The sequence below is a fragment of the Cannabis sativa genome, chromosome X (assembly GCF_029168945.1).
Source record: "Cannabis sativa cultivar Pink pepper isolate KNU-18-1 chromosome X, ASM2916894v1, whole genome shotgun sequence".
NCBI classification, from domain to species: domain Eukaryota; kingdom Viridiplantae; phylum Streptophyta; class Magnoliopsida; order Rosales; family Cannabaceae; genus Cannabis; species Cannabis sativa.
In genome coordinates, this window is record NC_083610.1 from 626,549 (window position 1) to 646,334 (window position 19,786).

At 35.1% G+C, this 19,786-nt stretch overlaps 2 protein-coding genes and 1 non-coding gene across 4 annotated transcripts; 2 read left to right on the forward strand and 1 right to left on the reverse strand.

Annotated features, from left to right (window-relative positions):
• The first annotated feature begins 89 nt into the window (after positions 1 to 89).
• Positions 90 to 7,124, forward strand: LOC115712327 (uncharacterized). Its single transcript, XM_061106466.1, has 3 exons — positions 90 to 3,054; positions 3,481 to 3,968; positions 4,074 to 7,124. Exon 3 carries the CDS (start codon positions 5,837 to 5,839, stop codon positions 6,677 to 6,679), a length of 843 nt encoding a protein of 280 aa, XP_060962449.1. The 5' UTR covers positions 90 to 3,054; positions 3,481 to 3,968; positions 4,074 to 5,836; the 3' UTR covers positions 6,680 to 7,124.
• LOC115703445 (small nucleolar RNA R71) lies at positions 6,410 to 6,516 on the reverse strand. Its single transcript, XR_004009208.1, has one exon. It is a non-coding gene; the product is annotated as a small nucleolar RNA R71 (small nucleolar RNA).
• A 6,804-nt stretch (positions 7,125 to 13,928) lies between the features above and the next one.
• On the forward strand, positions 13,929 to 17,733 carry LOC115712310 (NAC domain-containing protein 17). Of its 2 annotated transcripts, none has more exons than XM_030640574.2 (5): positions 13,929 to 14,570; positions 14,999 to 15,276; positions 15,373 to 15,687; positions 16,026 to 16,794; positions 17,077 to 17,733. In XM_030640574.2, the coding sequence occupies exons 1-5, from the start codon at positions 14,405 to 14,407 to the stop codon at positions 17,460 to 17,462; spliced, it is 1,914 nt and encodes a 637-aa protein (XP_030496434.1). In that variant the 5' UTR covers positions 13,929 to 14,404; the 3' UTR covers positions 17,463 to 17,733. The 2 variants fall into 2 exon arrangements, with proteins under 2 accessions (XP_030496434.1, XP_030496441.1); XM_030640581.2 differs by having other exon boundaries at positions 16,029 to 16,794.
• The last annotated feature ends 2,053 nt before the right edge of the window (positions 17,734 to 19,786 follow it).

A 19,786-nucleotide genomic window follows, 5' to 3' on the forward strand; every position in this document is an offset into this window, starting at 1 on the left:
GATATGGTACACACGATGACCTGACCATTGTTTTATTCTATAACTTTGATTTAATGTTGTGTTATGTCATTCTGTATAATGTTTTAGTGCATATTTTGTTCAAAGAGTGAGAAGCTGTTTACGAGCCACTGGACTCTCTGTTGTTGATCATCAGAGAGTCAGAAAGATTAGGTATCTGTTCGTGCAAGAATTTTAAGTTTTTGTCCGAAGCTGTTTGTTCGAGCCACTTGACTCTCTGTTGTTGATCATCAGCTTGCAAAGGCTGCAGACTAACTGAAGAGTCATATGGCAAATTGTAATTGAGGTTCAATTTTGTTAGAAAGATTAGGTCTCTGTTGAGTTTTTGTACAATGACTCCGAGGCTGTTCGTTCGAGCCACTTGACTCTCTGTTGGTGATCATCAGCTTCCAAAGGCTGCTGCAGACTAACTGAAGAGTCAGTCATATGGCAAATTCTAATTAGTGCTCATTTGTTTTAGAAAGATTAGGCATTTGGATTGGTGCAACAATTTTCAACTTTTTGGATACAAATTTCTTTATTATAAATAATATAATATGTGTTAGTGTTGGTTTATATTTTGTTGACATACATAACTAGGTACTTGCAATCTGAACTGATCTGTTTTAATTATTATTATTATTATTATTATTATTATTATTATTATTATTATTATTATTATTTGACTAAGTCATTGGTCTCTGAAATGATATAAGAAAGTGATGTTAAGATAGTGAGCCATCAGGTTTGACTTGCCTTTTTTTTACTATTATTATTAATTTTATTCCTTTAAAGCAGGGGTACTCAAAACTCCAATTAAAAAGGAAAATGGATATTGGATTATTACATCTATGTAATTTAATTGAATTGGTTTTTATTCTTGCACATTTATCAAATTACTAAAATTTTATGTAATTGCTAAGTTTAAGTCAAACACAACAAATCGAGATGTGTGACCGAATACATGAGCTTCTTTATCTATAAAATTATTATTGTAATTTATAGGGGAATTATTCTATATATTATTTTTTTTACTTTTTTTTTAAAAAAAAAATTTACGGTTAGGGTTTCTAAAGTGGTTGCAGCGCTAGTTGCAATAGGAGTTTTTATACGATTTTTTGTTGCAATTTAAGTTGTAGTGCTAGTTGCAATAAGAGTTTTTATGTAGAATTCCGTAAAAATGTAAAAAAAATAAAATTGTTTTGAAGTGTAAAAATAAAAAAGGCCCTAATTTATATCATATTTTATGTACATCTTGTAACCAATAAATTTTCAAATTCAATATTAAATTACAAAGTTCCATTAAGTGATGTTGAACAAGTAGTTTGTAGCGTTAGAAAATGTTATTATAATTTTGGTGTGATTAAATTTATATAAAAAAAATCAAATATTTAAAAAAAGTATTTTTAGTTAAAAAAATATATATTATTTTAAAAAATGAAACCAAAAATTATAGCTTTAATAAATTTTTTCAAAAGTTATATAAATAAAGCTATGTCTCCTTTATGCATTTTTAGAAAATGAGTTATAAATACATAATTTTATGCTGCATTAGGATAATGGGTATGTTTTCTTCATTTGACTTTTCATCTCGTTATTTATATTGTTTTATGAACTTGAGATTTTTTAGTAGGGTTTTTTTAACCTTAAAGTATTAGGCGATTTTTAGGATCTTTATAATTTTGGATTTTATTTCTAGTTTTAAAAAAAAAAATGAATCTGTTTGATCCATATCTTGAAAATCCTGAATTTTTTTTATCACAAAATTCGCTTTTCTTTCACGTTACCCTTTAACCAAACTCCAAAATCCCTAAAACAAAACTCAAAGATAATGATGTGAAAATTCTTGAACATATTGAGAGATTAAATAGACTATATGTTTCTGCTCGATTTAGACGATTCATAAATGAAATAACCAAGGGTAAACATTCTTATCTGTGAAAAGTTGTCTGGCTTAAGCCTATTCATCTTACTAAAAACCCTTTGACCAAATATTTGTTTTTACCTTTTGTTAACATTACTTTTTTCACCAGGTACTTTAAATTTTCAAATCATGGCCCCTCCCGAAATTCGCAAACCTAAACTGCCTCAAGATCCCACAGTATAATTCAAGGTCGAATTTTTTGAATCGAAATTAACCTCTATAGCTCCGTACGTCAGGCCTTTTTTATAACCATGTGGCATTAAAAAAGGTGACGACTTTGTATGTCGATCGGTTGAAAAAGACGAGAAGAGTGGCTTTCCACCTGGTCGCCTTACAAATGACTCGGAGTGTAGTATGAGTGTTTTGTAAAAATTGGGGCTTGGAGTGCTGAACACATACGTGTTGGGGCTATTCTTCCTCTGAAAAAAAGCTACTTCAAAGACTTTTGTGACTATGTTAGAATTTCTGCACTCTAACTAATTCGTAATGGATATAGGGGTTTGGCTTCTCTTAGAACCTTATATCACATGGTGGGATGGGATGGTTCTGGGCCTTAGCAGATCACTTGTATGTATACCCTCAAGGCGACCCTCGCGAGGAAAAATTATTTTGGAGGCTTTTTCAACCTCGAAATTTACACGAGTGATCACAAAATTATCATTGACCTCCATAATAATAAGGAATTTATGGACCAATTCTTCTAGACAACAATACTTCATCCTTGTTCATATATAACTTTTTAAAAACCTCGTAAGATTCATAATTCACTTTCTTTATCTGTCATGTGCTGATTTCCTTGCATTTGTATCAATCTCACCCCCTTTTTTCTTTTAACAACGATGATGCTAAAAGCTACCCCATTCGAAATGGTGTCGTGACGTCACCAAATTTTAGTGAATTTATCATTCGGAATAAGGGCATTAAGCTTTCTCCTCTGTGAACCAAACTTAGTAGCTTGTGGACTGCTTGGAAAGAATCAATCGACAATGGTTGTCAAAGAACAAAAAAAAATTTCCTGGTCATTGGTAAGGGTCCCCCTAAGGAAGAAGATCAAGTTCGTGTTGCACGAGCTGCATTTATCAAAGCCAACATTTCTCGAGAAGCTGCCCAAACTCTTGAAGGGGCTCCCCGAGGTACAATAAATTATTTTTATGGATGGTCCCTAACTGTTCTCAAGGCTGAACAAAATTTTCTAGTTAAATTTTCTGATAGCCAATACAACTTTTTTATTTGAAAATTGTGTTGATATCATCGTCCATAGGTTTGATAGTTGGTAGTCCAAATACCATATCCAAGTTACTGTCAATAACTCGTATTATGGTATCCCCGACCAATATAACCCAAATGCGTACTGGGTAAAAACTTAGAATCTTAGCCCAATTAACACATTAGATATTTGTGAAATTACTTACTTTAGGGAGTATATTAATACTCGAACTGGCCCACTCTCAACTAACTTTTTAGATAGTAGCCTAGGTGAGACTTTTTCGATTGTTCTTTTGTGTGGTTTACTTATTTTATTTCCAACTTTACTCATTTTTTATTTATTGATTTTGTAGAAATGGTGAACTTCGCAAAACTTCTTCAGAGCCTGACTAACCTTCTTGTGAAGAGAAGAAAGAAACAAAACAAGAAAGATGGAGATGAAATCTCAGATTCAAGTGTAGTTCTAAAAAAACAAAAGTCTAATCCTCCTTCTGAAACCATTCCCAGGGATCGAAACCCTTTACTTGCTAAAAACCTTCCTGATTCTAGCTCGTAACAAATTTTTAATGTGGAAGAGGCTCTCAAAAAACTTGAAAAAGGAAAGGAAATCCTTAATGCTAAAAAAATCGTTATTTTTTATGCTTCGAAGCCCGAAGTTCATCTCCTAGACTCAACTCTTCACTTGGATCCTTCAGGTGGCATTGCAGGAGCAAAACTTGTTTCTGAGCATCTTACCAGACAAGCTCGTTTCTTCCATAGTTTGGAGAAAGGTGATTGGGGATCGCTCAATCATAGGAACATCTCCGAGCTTATGGATAGAAGTGAGAGCTTAATGTAGATGGTAAGGTTCTTCTTCTTCCTTTTTTTTTTGACAAAATGATGTAATATCCATTCTGTTTTTTATTCGTAGGAAGTTTTAATCCTTGTCTTTTTCCTTAAAATTCAGGCTTCTCTAATGGTTCGCAAGAGCTTTTCTTTGCATACTCAACATTCTTCTCGTATTAACCATCTTTTGCAAGAGTATAAGGATCAGAAGTACACTTTTGTTATCAAGCGAAATTCTACTTTTGAGAGGATCTCTCTCTTTGAAAAGGAAAATCTCAACTTGAAGACTCTCAAATCTAAAGCAACCCTTGTGATAACTCTTGGGTAAAGAGTTATTTGATATCACTTTAAGCATTTTTTTTATGTAATTGTGTGTCATTTAAGTTATGTTTGTCTCTTAATTTGTAAAAGTTTCACTGTTTTATGTTTGTGTGTGTAATTTGAAGTTGTTAGTAAAAATCAATAACTCTTGTGCATAAATTGGCAAAGAAAATAGCAAGTTAATCATGTTCTTAATTTTGCTGAAATTCTATGAAGTTTTTGCTGCAGCAAACAGGTTAGTGGCTGATGTGTTTTATTTTCTTAGAAAAAGGGTGAGTTACATTTCATTAAAAGAGGTGGCCTTTGTGGAGATGACGTGGCAATATAAGAGTGGTGGCTGGAGCTATTACACGGAGAGGCTATCAACATGCCATGTGTAGGGTTTATTTGGGGCAAAAAGGTACTAAACCTATGGAGATTGCAAAGAAAAGTAGGCCTCCATTTAGAGAAAAGAAAGGGGGCTGGACGTGAGGAGCTTTTGGCTGAGAAAAAAAAAAGAAGATTGAAAGAAGAGGAAGAAGAAGGAGAAAAGAGGAGAAGCACAACAAGATTCAACATCCATCCTTTTGGAAAACTCCTCTATTATTGTTTGCTATTTCTTTCTTCTCTCTTTTATTTTCTTTAACTTAACATTCAAACTCCATGTCTAAATTTTATCTTGTAATGGTGGTTCTCAAGTTAGCTATGAGCTAAACTTTTTAATGGTTTGAATTGTTGAAGAACCCTATGTTTAGTTGAGTAATTTTCTTATGCAAATATTTAGTAAAAATTCTCATGTTCATTCAAATGTGTGTATTGCTAGTTTCTTGATATTGTTTGGCCACCAATAGCTTGATTATTGAATTATATTTAATTCTGGAAAGGTTAAATATAATGGACTTAGCTTGAATGACACAAGTTCTTAATCTTTTTTTCAGATTAGATTTGAAATAACATAGGAATATGTTATATCCTTGTGTAACAATTGAGTTTTATGCTTGAAATGGTATTCTTGAGCTTGCTTGGCATAGGAATATGTTTGAACAGGTCCAAGGATTGATTGCATAAAATTTGAAAGAGTTTTATGCACTTTAATGGAGTTCTTGTTAACTTGGGATTTTTGCTAAAGATTTGCTAACTTTTTGCTGCAGCAAAACGCACAGTTTTTGCTAAACATAGGGGGATTCAATAGTTCAAGCCTTTCACATTTCAAAAGCTTACAACTCAATTTTATTTTCATCTTGCATCCACTTTTGAGTTAATTTACTTGTTTTCTCGTTTATTTACTTGATTCATTACTCATTTCATTTTGCTTTTTAGGCATTTTTGCTTGGTAATTAACTTTTGCAATAGAAATTTTATTTTTACAGTCCTTGTGGAGACGATACTCATTACTTATCACTGTATTACTTGTTTGTGACTACGTACACTTGCGTATCCAATTTTTTTACACAACAAGTTTTTGGCGCTATTGCCGGGGACTGTAAATATATTTTGTTATAATTGTCAATTAGCTTGCAATTTAGTCTATTATTTTGTACTCATTTTTGGTGACTCTTGTGCATTGGCAGGTGAAAATTTTATATGAACGAGTACCAAGAATTTGTTAATATTGATCTATATCCTATTGATCACGAAATTGAGCGCACATTCAGAGAGAGAAGAAGAGCTCAACATAGAGCTCAAGGGGAAATAGAAATGATGGATGACCAAGGAGATGGACGACGAGCTCAAGGGGAAATGGCCCCTAATAATGGTCAAAATGCAGTGATCATGGCGGATGATAGAGATCAAGTCATCCGACAATATGCAGCACCTCTTTTCAATGAGCTCAATCCGGGCATTGTGAGGCCAGAAATTCAAGCTCCACAGTTTGAATTGAAGCCAGTTATGTTCCAGATGCTTCAAACTGTGAGACAGTTTAGTGGCATACCCACCGAAGATCCTCACCTTCACCTTTGTCTATTTATGGAGGTGAGTGATTCTTTCAAATTACCCGGAGTTACGGAGGATGCCTTGAGATTAAAGTTGTTCCCCTATTCTTTGAGAGATCAAGCCCGAGCTTGGTTGAACTCCTTGCCTTCTGCGTCAGTCACAACTTGGCAAGAATTAGCGGAGCGGTTTTTGATGAAGTATTTTCCTCCCACTAAGAATGCCAAGCTCCGGAAGGAAATAACTTCCTTTCAACAATTTGAAGATGAGTCTTTGTATGAGACATGGGAGAGGTTCAAGGAATTGTTGCGAAAATGCCCTCACCATGGTATTCCTCATTGCATCCAAATGGAAACATTTTACAACAGTCTCAATGCTCATACTCGCATGGTGGTTGATGCTTCGGCAAATGGTGCTTTACTTGCCAAGTCCTATAATGAGGTCTATGATATTATTGAGAGAATTTCCAACAACAATTATCAGTGGCCCACTTAGTTAATTTCAAATGATTTTGAAATTATTGTCTATTTATAAATATTCTCGATTTTCACTACTCGTTAAACCATCAAATAGGAAAATGAACTTAAATGTTTTAGATGACCAACTCTTTAGTTATTTTAACATTTTGGCTCAATAAATAGTTAATCGTCTATGAACATTTAGCGTAAGTATTATTTATCAAAACTTACTTTAAAGGTTTCGTTTATAACATTTTTAGATATGCAAGCCGTTATTTTTCTCAGGTCGCATAAGTTTACTGTTGTTTTCAAGACTTTTCTTAATGGTCTCATTTTACAACAAGTGTTATTTTTATTCTTGCTTTAAATAAGACTTTTATATTCAATTTTTTATTGTTCCAGACCAATTTTAACCAAATATTCTCTCTTTTGTAAAAACTTTTTAAACTTTGGGACTTTGGGATTTAATTTCGAATCATAATATAGTTATAAAAAAGTCTAGTTAACTCATATCCCTATACCCCTAAGTAATTTTAAAGTTACAACTTTATGATTACTTGCTAAAAATAAATGTCTTTACATTTATTCAACATAACTCTAAATTTACATAATTTTTGAGAACTTAAAATTACATAAACAAATAAATTATTGGTAATATGGTCGCAAATGTTCGTTGTTCTAAGTATTTTTTTACTAACGAGCCATTCAACCATGCTAATTTATAAACTTCGGGTGCTAACTTCTATTACATATGGACCATCCTGATTTGGGTTAAATACTCTTATTGCGAGATCTCGTGTATTGGAGAATACTCGTCGCAATACTAACTCTCAAATTTTAAAAAGTCTTTCTTTAACTCTCTTATTGAAATGTCTTGTGCTTCTTTGTTGGTATGCATCATTTTTGCACTTGTGAGTCATCTCTCTTTTCTTTGAGCAAGTCCGAAGATTCTTCGAGTAACTCTTAGTTATCTTGATTAACAAGAATTACACTACTCTGCTACTGCTATTTACTCTGTTTACTGCTCCTAGTTATTGGGCATTCTGTTATGTTAGTTGACAGTTAGGGTAGTTATTTCCGTTATGTTTGTTACTTGGGTTCCTGGCTTCTTGGCTGTCTGTTACAGCATATTACCATTGTATATATACATGTCCCTTTGTACAGACCATTCATTCAATCAATAAGACTTTTAGTTTGTTTTTCTTTCATCCGCAATATGGTATCAGAGCAAGGAAGCTATGCTTCCTTTCGATCCTAAATCCTCTTTTCTTCTCGCCGTGTATCTTTCTTCTCCGGCGACGATCAAAGGTCTGTATTGAGGAATTCATTTCTTCACAGAATTCTTCATCGACATCTTCTTCTCCTTTTGATTACCTCTTCCCCATTTCTTCTGTCCTCCTTTATCGTCCTCGATCATGTCAACAAATGATCAAGAAACCATAGCAGCAGTAGACCAAGCTTCAAATCAGACCAACAATGGCGAAAATCAAAGTCTGATGGCTGACGAAGGAGTTAATACGCAGCTGCTAAGATCAAGAAACCAAATTGAAGATCCTTCGGATCCGTACTTCTTGCACCATGGTGACAATCCTGGGAATGTCTTGGTGTCTCAGCCACTCACTGGACAGGATAACTATGTTGCTTGGAGTAGAGCAATGGAACTTGCAATTTCTGTCAAAAACAAATTGGGCTTCTTGAACGGTTCAATTTCTAAACCTCCTATATCTAATCATATTCTTTACAATGCTTGGATTCGTAACAATAACATTGTAATTTCTTGGATCATTAATTCGGTTTCTAAAGAGATTTCATCTAGTATTTTGTATGATGAATCGGCTGCTGCAATTTGGAATGACCTCAGAGTTAGATTCCAACAAAGAAACGGGGCTCACATTTATAATCTCAGGAAAGATTTGATGAACTTAAGGCAAGAGAATCAAACAGTAAGCATGTATTTCACAAAGCTCAAAACTGTTTTGGAGCAATTATCCAATTTTAGGCCGAGTTGCACTTGCAATGGATGCTCATGTGGAGGAGTCAAGAAATTGCAAGACCATCATAATATGGAATACATAATGTCGTTCCTCATGGGGTTGTCCGATCTTTATGCTCAAGTGAGAGGTAACATTCTTGTGATGGAACCTTTACCCGAGATTAATCGTGTTTTTCATCTAGTTTCACAGGAAGAAAATCAAAGGGGAAGGCAGAATACTTCTGCAGATCCAAATGGCAACTTAGCCTTTGCTTTTCAAGGAGAAAGAACCTCGGGAAAATCTGAACCAACAAAAACTCAGCCACCAAAACGAGGAAGACCATTCTGCACACATTGCAATATGCATGGACACACCATAGAAAAATGCTACAAAATACACGGCTATCCACCGGGGTACAACAAAAATAATAAACCCAAAGAAGCTGCAGCAAATCAGCTACAGACTTCTAATGAAGTCGGTTCCAAAGAAAGACAGTGAAAATAACACCTTATTGCCGCAACTAACTCCAACTCAGTACCAACAGTTGCTGTCTCTTCTTGCTGCTCAAACCAACAATCTGCCTCCTGCCGATCCTAGTACATCAACAGGTAAGTCAGGTATGGTTCTTACAAACTGTTCCCCTTTGCCTAAAACTAATTCTTGGATAATTGATTCGGGTGCCACTAGACACATTTGTTCAGATATCAATTCTTTCCAAAATATACACACTGTTTGTCCTACCAAACTAATTTTGCCAAACAATGAACATCTCATGGTGTATAAAAGTGGTAATGTTTCTCTTAATAATCATCTCATACTTCATAATGTATTGTATGTTCCTAACTTCAAATTCAACATCATATCTGTTAGTTGTCTAACTGAGGATAATGATTACAAAATAAAGTTCTTCACTGATAAATTTTACATACAGGAAACACGCACCAAGAGGATGATTGGCAAAGGTGATTCGGAAAATGGTCTCTACATCTTGGATACCACACCCGTTTCTATCAATGCTTTTGCTTCCGCTGAAATATGGCACAAGCGATTAGGCCATTTATCAAATAAATACTTAGATTTACTTCAAGATTCTTTACATTGTAACACTAAGAATCTGCATACTGCTGAACCTTGTTACATATGCCCTTTAGCCATACAAAAAAGGCTCCCTTTTCCAAATAATGCAAATTTTTCTCCTCATTGTTTTGATCTTATACATTGTGATGTTTGGGGCCCTTATCATATTACTTCACATTCTAACCATAGATATTTTTTAACTTTGGTTGATGATCACTCAAGATTTACTTGGGTTTATCTTCTCAAACAAAAGTCTGATGTTCTTACCATAATACCTGAATTTATTGCTTATATTCAAACTCAATTCCATTGCATTTTCAAACGATTCAGGTCTGACAATGCACCTGAGCTCTCCTTCAAAGATTTATTTGCAAAACATGGTATTTTACATGATTTCACTTGCATAGAAACGCCCGAACAAAACGCGGTTGCTGAGAGAAAGCATCAACATCTCCTTAACGTTGCTAGAGCTCTATTTTTTCAATCGAAAGTACCCATTCAATACTGGACCGAATGTCTTCTCACTGCAGTTTTTTTGATTAATCGAATCCCCACACCGAATCTACAAAAGCAATCCCCTTATGAAGTGTTGTTTGGTAAGCCCCCAGAATATGACAATTTAAAGTGCTTCGGTTGTCTAGCATTTGCCTCTACTATAACTTCACACAGAACCAAATTCGAACCAAGGGCAAGAGCATGTGTCTTCCTTGGTTATCCGAGAGGTATAAAGGGTTATAAATTGTATGATTTACAATCCAAACAAATATTCATTTCACGCAATGTAATTTTTCATGAGAATGTTTACCCCTTTCACAAACTAAACACTACTAACAGTACTATAGATCCTTTTTCTCTACTTGTTCTTCCTCATACACATGTCACTCACACTCATATTAATGACTATCCTACACAAGACTCTTGCATTTTTTCTCCTAACCCGACTTTGCAGGAGGAACTTGATGAAAGGCCAGAAACTAATGAAGTTGCAGATACTGAAACTTCACACCAGCAGCAGGATCTCGAATCGCAACCTGCTGCACCATCAAGCAGATCGCATGACACAGCCCTTTCTGCACCTACAAACCAGCAGGATCTTGACACACCACCTACTGCTATACCAAGACGATCTACTCGCATCCCTCGTCCACCGAGCTACTTAAAGGATTTTGAGTGCTACAATTTAATTCAGGATAAAACTACTACTGCTTATCCCATATCCAAATTTATGTCTTATTCTAAACTTTCAAAAACTTACAAATCCTTTATTCTTGCTGTTACAGTCGAATTCGAACCACAAAATTACAAGCAAGCAATTCAATTCAAACGTTGGTTACAAGCTATGGATAATGAACTCTTGGCTCTTATCACCAACAACACATGGACCGTGGTACCTCTTCCACCAAACAAACGTGCTATAGGGTGCCGTTGGGTTTACAAGATCAAATATAACAGTGATGGAAGTGTAGAACGTCTCAAAGCCCGTTTAGTTGCCCAAGGTTACACACAACAAGAAGGTTTGGATTTTTTTGACACATTCTCCCCCGTAGCCAAGATGGTTACTTTCAAGCTCCTTCTTGCAATTGTCACCATTAAACAATGGCACACTCTCCAACTCGACATCAACAACGCCTTTTTAAATGGAGACTTAGACGAGGAGGTCTATATGCAAATTCCCCAAGGCCTCACAATCCCATCTACAATCACTGGGAACAACCTTGTTTGCAAACTCCACAAATCCATTTACGGCCTTCGACAATCCTCACGGCAGTGGTATAAAAAGCTTACTGATGCACTTTTACAAGAAGGGTTTACTCAGTCCCAAGCCGATTACACCCTCTTCACACGAGGCTCTAATGACACATTTATAGTTCTACTCGTCTATGTCGACGACATTATCATTGCTGGCCCCAACCTTCCCACCTTACAACATTTACAAGACTCTCTTCAAGCAAGATTCAAACTCAAAACCTTAGGACCCCTCAAGTATTTCCTTGGTTTTGAAATTGCTCGAGCTGCAACCGGTCTCTTTCTTTCACAACGTAAATACACTTTGCAACTTCTTCATGATACCGGGTACACCAGTAGCAAACCGGCTAAGGCCCCCATGGATCCAAGACAAAGACTTGATGACAAAGAAGGCGACCCTCTCGACAACCCATCTCACTATCGTCAACTTATTGGACGCCTTCTCTACTTGACACTCTCTCGTCCCGACATAACTTTTACTGTGAACACCCTCAGCCAGTTTATGTCCTGCCCTCGGACACCCCATTTATCAGCTCTCCATCACCTGCTGCGATATTTGAAAGGATCCCCTGGCCAAGGCATTCTTTACTCTCCAACATCGTCTCTACATCTCCGCGGTTTTTCGGATTCTGACTGGGCTACTTGCCCCATCACTCGACGATCTACTACCGGGTTCTGCATCTTCATCGGCGACTGCCTCATTTCATGGAAAACAAAGAAACAACCCACTGTTTCTAAAAGTTCTGCTGAGGCCGAATATCGAGCACTGGCAGCCACTACTAGTGAGATGACTTGGATCCAATATCTCCTAAAAGATCTTCACATCCAACAACCCACATCGGCTTTCATCTATTGCGACAACCAATCTGCCATCCACATTGCTAACAACCCCACTTTTCACGAACGAACTAAACACATTGAACTTGATTGCCATTTCATTCGTGAAAAGATTGCCAATTCTACCATTCGTCTCATTCCCGTGAGTAGCAACCTTCAATTGGCCGATGCCTTCACCAAACCATTACCCTCTACTACTCTCAATTCTCATTTGTCCAAGATGGCCATACATGACATATATGCTCCATCTTGAGGGGGGGGGGGGTAACAAGAATTACACTACTCTGCTACTGCTATTTACTCTGTTTACTGCTCCTAGTTATTGGGCATTCTGTTATGTTAGTTGACAGTTAGGGTAGTTATTTTCGTTATGTTTGTTACTTGGGTTCCTGGCTTCTTGGCTGTCTGTTACAGCATATTACCATTGTATATATACATGTCCCTTTGTACAGACCATTCATTCAATCAATAAGACTTTTAGTTTGTTTTTCTTTCATCCGCAATATTGATCATAGAATTCTCACCTATGGGACGAGATGTTAACTTCCACGTGAAGCAGTACTTTTGAGCCAAATTCTAGCGAAAAGGGAGTATGATCCTTTACAGTTTTTTTAGTGGTTCGAGGGGCCTAAAGCACCTGTGACAATTCATCCACCAATCTTCCTTTTAGTGCGCTGAGCTTCTTTTTATAGCATCTTTAACGATCTTATTGACTTCTTCGACTTGCCTATTTGCATGTGGTCACGAGACTGATGAAAAACTTTTGATGATTTTATTCTTCTCACAAAACTCAGTGAACAAATCGCTATTAAGTTGGGTCCCATTATTTGATACTATCTTAATGGGTATACTGAATCGACACATTATAATTTTGATCACCAAGTCTAAGATTTTCTTTGAAGTGATTATAACTAATGGTTCGACCTTAGTCCATTTGGTGAAGAAATCAACTGCAACAACTGCATAGTTTGCACCTCCTTGCCTCGTTGGTAATGATCTAATCAAATCTATCCCCCAATAAGGGAATGGATAAGGCGAGGTCATCATGCGGGGTTCAGGCAGGAGGACTCTCGACATATGTGAGAATCTTTGACATTTTTTTTCCATATTTTACAAACTCATGTGTATCCTTGTTGATCCTCTTCAGTATAACTTTCTTTCGACAACCGTGTATCTCGATATTTTGTACAAAATTTTTCTTGCCTAGTTTTTGTCTGATAGAAGTTGACTATTTAAGAGATAGTTCAAGATTGATGTCATCCATGTGGGACTTACATCAATCATTTCTATATCTTGTTCTTCTATCTCGAAATTACTTGTTCTTGCAATTTCTCAATTGGAACCAAGTTGAGGTTGTCATATTCAGATTGCAACGCCAATTTGGCCAAGGAGTCAATGTTCAAATTTTTTTCTCTTGAAATTTGCTCAATTTTATAATAAACAAACTTTTCCAAGTTTTTCTAAACTTTTTTCAAGTATTTCGTCATTTTAATTTCTCCAAACACTTGATTCACAATCAATTAGGAATCGCTAAGGCAATGTATTGCCTTGTCATTTACAATTTATGCTAATCTTAAGCCTTTCGGTCTCATTGTTTGAAACTAGAAACTGAAACATTAATGCATAATGAAATTTATAGTTTTCAGGAGACATCAGAATTATGCTTGCCCCAAGCCATTGTCATTTGACGAGCCATCAAACAATTTCCAGACTTTTTAATTTGAAATTTCTTCCATATTTTCTTCGATATTTATTCGTTCGATCAAAAAATCTAACAAGGCATGCCCTTTGATGGTCGCTGGTGGGTGATAAGTTATATCAAATTGTTCCAATGCAGGGGAACATTTTATCAAATAGAGTAAAAGCACATGAGCTCGGCGTTGACTGTTGACTGTTGAGAAAGGCTGTCGAATATGAATTAACAGAATTTCAGTACTACTCATGCTCACGACTCTCTCTCTCTCTCTCTCCTCTGCTTTCAAAAAATCCCTTTCTCTCTCTAAATACTCCGAACCTTCCTTTTTCTCCTCCTTCTTCTTCTTCTTCTCTTGATCATAAACCTATAATCGTTTTTTTTTATGATCGGTCATCAGACCAAGGGATTGTGATTTTCATTTAGCTATTCAGCTATGCCGTTTTCCGACGATCAAGATTGTCCACCTGGGTTTAGGTTTTATCCGACCGACGAGGAATTAGTGCTTTATTATCTGAAAGGAAAAATTTGTGGTAAGAGATTGAGGGTGAATGTTATTGGCGAGACTGATGTCTACAAGTTCGAGCCAGAAGAATTACCAGGTGTGTGATTTTTTTGCAATTTGATTTTTTTTTTTTTATCGATTAGGTCTTCAACGGATACTTTCCGATTGACTTTTGTTTAGATCAAAATTGCGACTTGATCAAACGGTTATATTTTTAATTTAGGTTCTTCTTCTGTCGATTGGTTGTGTGTTTTAGGGTTTGAACTAAATTTGTGAGATCAATTTTTTTAAGTCCCAAGTTCAGTTTTTTTTTTTTTTTTATTATTGTTTTTAAGAAAACGATATGAGAGCTTCTTATTTTGTAGGGGTATGTTGTTTTGAGTTCTTGTTGTGAGGTATGTGATAGTACAATACTTGTTTAGTACCTATGTTTAAAATTTTGGATGATAATTGTTCTGTTTGCTTGTTACAATTTTAGATTAATTGATTGGTATTCTGAGATGTGAGAATTCAATTGATATGCAGGAATGTCAATACTGAAAACTGGAGACAGGCAGTGGTTCTTTTTCAGCCCACGAGACAGGAAGCACCCTAATGGTTCAAGGTCAAACCGAGGAACGAAACACGGGTATTGGAAAGTAACAGGGAAAAATCGCTCCATAACAAGCACTACTCGATCTGTTGGGGTGAAGAAGACTCTAGTCTTTTACAAAGGACACGCACCTAAAGGTGAGCGCACGGATTGGGTTATGCACGAATATACCTTGGACGAGGAGGAGCTTAAAAGGTGCCAGAATTTACAGGTATTAATTTGATTGATTCATTTAGTCCTTTGTTTTTGTATTTCATACATTTTGTAATGAGTATTCACTTGTTTTGTTTTTTTTTTGGCAATGCAGGACTACTATGCACTTTACAAAGTGTTTAAAAAAAGTGGTCTTGGGCCTAAAAATGGTGAGCAATATGGGGCACCTTTCAGGGAAGAAGAATGGAATGCTGATTGTCCAGATTTTAACAGGTCTGCCATTGTGGAAACTCCGGTGGAAAGAGTTGATGAGGCTCTGTCAAATGTTGAGAGTCAGGAGACAATAGTTGACAGTCAAAAATCTCTCTCTGATGAAATTGAAGAGCTTTTGCAACAAATGACTGATGAGCCTTTGCTTGACCTCCCAGAGGTCAAAGATTATGCTAACAACACCCCACCACAATCTCAGGTTTGTTATTGAGCTGACTTCCACTAATGCTATCCCTTATTTTTTTTTTCTTCTATTATTGATATTATAATAAGAGCAACAAAACAAAGGATAAGGATTTGTTAACAAGGAAAACAAGAGCCAACAGCACCATAATAAGGAAAATTAGCACAAGCCAAGGTTGTAGATAAAGAAAATTTTGAACTGGTATACTGACACAATAACTTAATTTATTGAAATTTAACTTACTTCCACTATTGAGGTTTAATAATTGAATTAGTTAATTACTTTGAGCATAAGAAGCTGCAGTCTGCTAGCTTTTTATATATTCAGGCACTAGTAAATTTTATTTTATTTAGCAGGTTTTGAGCAACAATGATATGCAGAGTAATTTGGTGGACTCACTCAGCAGAGAAATTTCATTTGAAGAACCTGTTGATTCATTCCATGTCAGCGGTGTACAAAATAATGTGCAGGCCAACTTTGAGCAGACACATTCTGATATCTCTCAATTGCAATTTCATGTGCCATCTGAGGTTGCATTTTCTCCCAATATTTATGAACAGGAGGTTTACGTACTACCTGTGGAAGACTTTATTGAGATGGATGACCTTTTTGGTCCTGAACCTACTACAACAGATGCGGAGAAACCACTGGAGAACTTTCAGTTTGAGGAGGTAGATGGATTATCTGAGTTGGACCTGTTTCATGATGCCACCATGTTTTTGAATGATATAGGAGCTGATGATGATCAGTCAAGGATTTCACATCAATACGTTCATTCCCTAGAGCAAAATGTGGTAAACTCGTATCAGTATCGAAGAAGTTCTGAACAAGTTGGCGAAGACGAGGTTGTTAGTCAGCTACTTTTTGAAGTTGCTGACCAAAATACTAATCTTTATTATTTACAAGGCTCAGACCAACATACAAGTCTGTTGCGTTTAGAAGGCACAGGCCAAGTAAATAATCAAATGTATTTAGAAGGCACAGACCCAATTAATAATCTGTTGTATCAAGATATTGCAAACCAGATGAACCATCAGTATCAGTTCCAGCCAGATAATCAAGAGAGAAGTGCCTTTAATTCTGCAGAGTTTGATCCTGGCTCTCACCCTGATCCGTCTTCAGGTATATAAATCTTTGCATAGCTTCAAATGATTAAACATGTTATTGAGTTGTGTATTTGGTTGTTGAACACCATTCCTGTGGCACAGAACCTATGTGGAATTGGGATTTTAGGCCAGCTGAAAAGCTGTCTTCTAAAACATCTTCCCTTCTCTCATGTATCATTGGTTTATCAATGATTGGAACTTTTTAAGAAAAAAAACTACGTATCCAAGAGAATTTCTGTTAGCTATATGATATTTGCATTGCTTAATTTTGTTAATTTTTGGTTATTCTTTGGTGTAGTTTGTGATACTTCCACATTTTCATTGCAACCGACTCAAAACCAAAGTGGCAACGATAATAATGGTAACAATAGTTGGTTTTCTTCTACTTTATGGTCATTTGTGGAGTCCATACCTACTACCCCTGCCTCTGCTGCCGAAAATGCATTGGTGAATCGCGCTTTCGAACGAATGTCCAGCTTTAGTAGGTTGAGAATCAATGCTGCTGTGAATGCAACAACTGTTCCTGCAGGTAGTGATTCTGAAACCGTAAAGAGTTCACTCAGAAATAGAGGATTCATCTTCTTTCCTATTCTTGTGGTAATAATTGCCATTTTATGGGTTGTGCTTGGAACTGTGAAACTATGGGGAAGTAGTAGTAGCAATAGTAGTAGTATTGCTTCATGAAGATATGTATATGGGCGGGTATCATTTTTGGCTGATATTGATCTTAATATTATTGGGAAAAGATCAAAGAATGAGGGGGGGGGGGGGGGATATGAATTTTGGCTGTAAGGGTCAACACGTTCGTATTGTGAATAGGGGTTATCTATGTTTGATATATAGGGTCTTTGAGTTAGTCTTATATGAAATTATGAACAAATGTATGTTTAATTTTCAGTGTATTCATCACTAACCTATTATTCTTAGTGCAAAAGCTCTCTTTTTGGTATGCTTTGAGTCAGAGTGTAATGATACTTGCACAGAAGATATGGTAAAACAATCTTACACATGATGACCTGACCATTGTTTTATTCTATAACATTGATTTAATGTTGTGTTATGTCATTGTGTATAATGTTTTAGTGCATATTTTGTTCGAAGAGTGAGAAGCTGTTTACGAGCCACTGGACTCTCTGTTGTTGATCATCAGAGAGTCAGAAAGATAAGGTATCTGTTCGTGCAAGAATTTTAAGTTTTTGTCCGAAGCTGTTTGTTCGAGCCACTTGACTCTCTGTTGTTGATCATCAGCTTGCAAAGGCTGCAGACTAACTGAAGAGTCATATGGCAAATTGTAATTGAGGTTCAATTTTGTTAGAAAGATTAGGTATCTGTTGAGTTTTTGTACAATGACTCCGAGGCTGTTCGTTCGAGCCACTTGACTCTCTGTTGGTGATCGTCAGCTTGCACAGGCTGCTGCACACTAACTGAAGAGTCAGTCGTATGGCAAATTCTAATTAGTGTTCATTTGTTTTAGAAATATTAGGCATTTGGATTGGTGCAACAATTTTTAACATTTTGGATACAAATTTCTTTATTATAAATATATATGTGTTAATGTTGGTTTATAATATAACTAGGTACATGGAATCTGATCTGATTTGTTTTTATTTTTAGTATTATTATTAGACAAAGTCATTGGTCTCTGAAATGTCATAAGAAAGTGATGTTAAGATAGTGAGCCATCAGGTTTGACTTGCCTTTTATTATTATTATTATTATTATTATTATTATTATTATTATTATTATTATTATTATTATTATTATTATTATTATTATTATTATTATTATTATTATTCCTTTAAAGCAGGGTACTCAAAATTCCAATTAGAAAGGAAAAAGGAAATTGGATATCATTTTTTAGTGCTTTTGTTTTTTTAATTAATTGAAATTTATTATAAATATAAAGTAATCTAGCATACTTGATTAAAACATATAATATGCATAGTAATTAATGTTCACTATTATGTAATAATAATTTGTAGCTTTCAAAATAATAATAATAATAATAATAATAATAATAATAATAATAATAATAATAATAATAATAATCATTTATAATTTTGATTTAATTGTATTTTTTACTTCTTTTAAATTGAGATTATCACCTTTTTAATAACTAAACTTAAAAAATTAATTCAACTCAATTTGACTCGAAATAGATTTTACTTGGATTGGATTGAATTTATTGGTGTTGATATGGACTAAAAAAGAACAGAAAAGCAAAATTTTCAAGCTTTTAGGTCTTTATAGAAGAATTAAGATAAATAACAAACAAAATTTACTTCTTTTACATAAATTTACCTAACCTTGTGTCAAAAAAGCAAAGGTTTTGTTCAATTTTTGTTAAGAAGAGAAGTAATGTCATATAACCAAGGGTTTAATCATTTGGCTTTAGCAAGTATTCTTTACTAGTTAATCTTAGATTATATCTTAATGTATCAGTTTATAGCGTATTTAAATAGATAATAAAAATAATTTGATAGTACAAGAAATTGAGAACAAGATATTCAAGCGATTTTAAAATAGAAGAAAGTTTGTCTAAGGATCAACTTATGCATATTAACTGCTTTTTCCTAAAGAAATACGAGTTATATGAACAAGAGCATCATCATACGGTGTGATGGATTACATATGTTGTCAAACAACGATGGTCTTTGATTTTTTTTTGAAGGGTTCTCAATGATACCTATTGAGAGTGTTTGTTATGCGAGTTTGAGTTTTTTTTTTTAAAGAGTTTATATGAGTTTGAGTTGAAGAGAATAGAGTTGAAGGGAGTAGACTTGGAGGTGTTGGAGGAAATTAACATTACCATTATTTTAATTTAAAAAGTGAAACCCACTTAGAAACATAAAATCCCTCACATTGTGGGTAAAAGAATCACTTGTGGAGAATATGAAACTCAAGTGTATAAAAATATTTATATTATCTACTAAAAATCTGTGGCCCACCACATTTCCACATAAAAAATGTACCAAATAAGGGATTCATTTCAAATATCCTCACATCCC

Coding starts and splice junctions, on each gene's coding strand:
- LOC115712327 (XM_061106466.1), top strand. CDS start 5,837: ATGAACGAGTACCAAGAATTTGTTAATATTGATCTATATCCTATTGAT.
- LOC115712310 (XM_030640574.2), top strand. CDS start 14,405: ATGCCGTTTTCCGACGATCAAGATTGTCCACCTGGGTTTAGGTTTTAT. Junction 15,277..15,372: donor AAAGGTGCCAGAATTTACAG/GTATTAATTTGA, acceptor TTGGCAATGCAG/GACTACTATGCACTTTACAA. Junction 15,688..16,025: donor ACACCCCACCACAATCTCAG/GTTTGTTATTGA, acceptor TATTTTATTTAG/CAGGTTTTGAGCAACAATGA.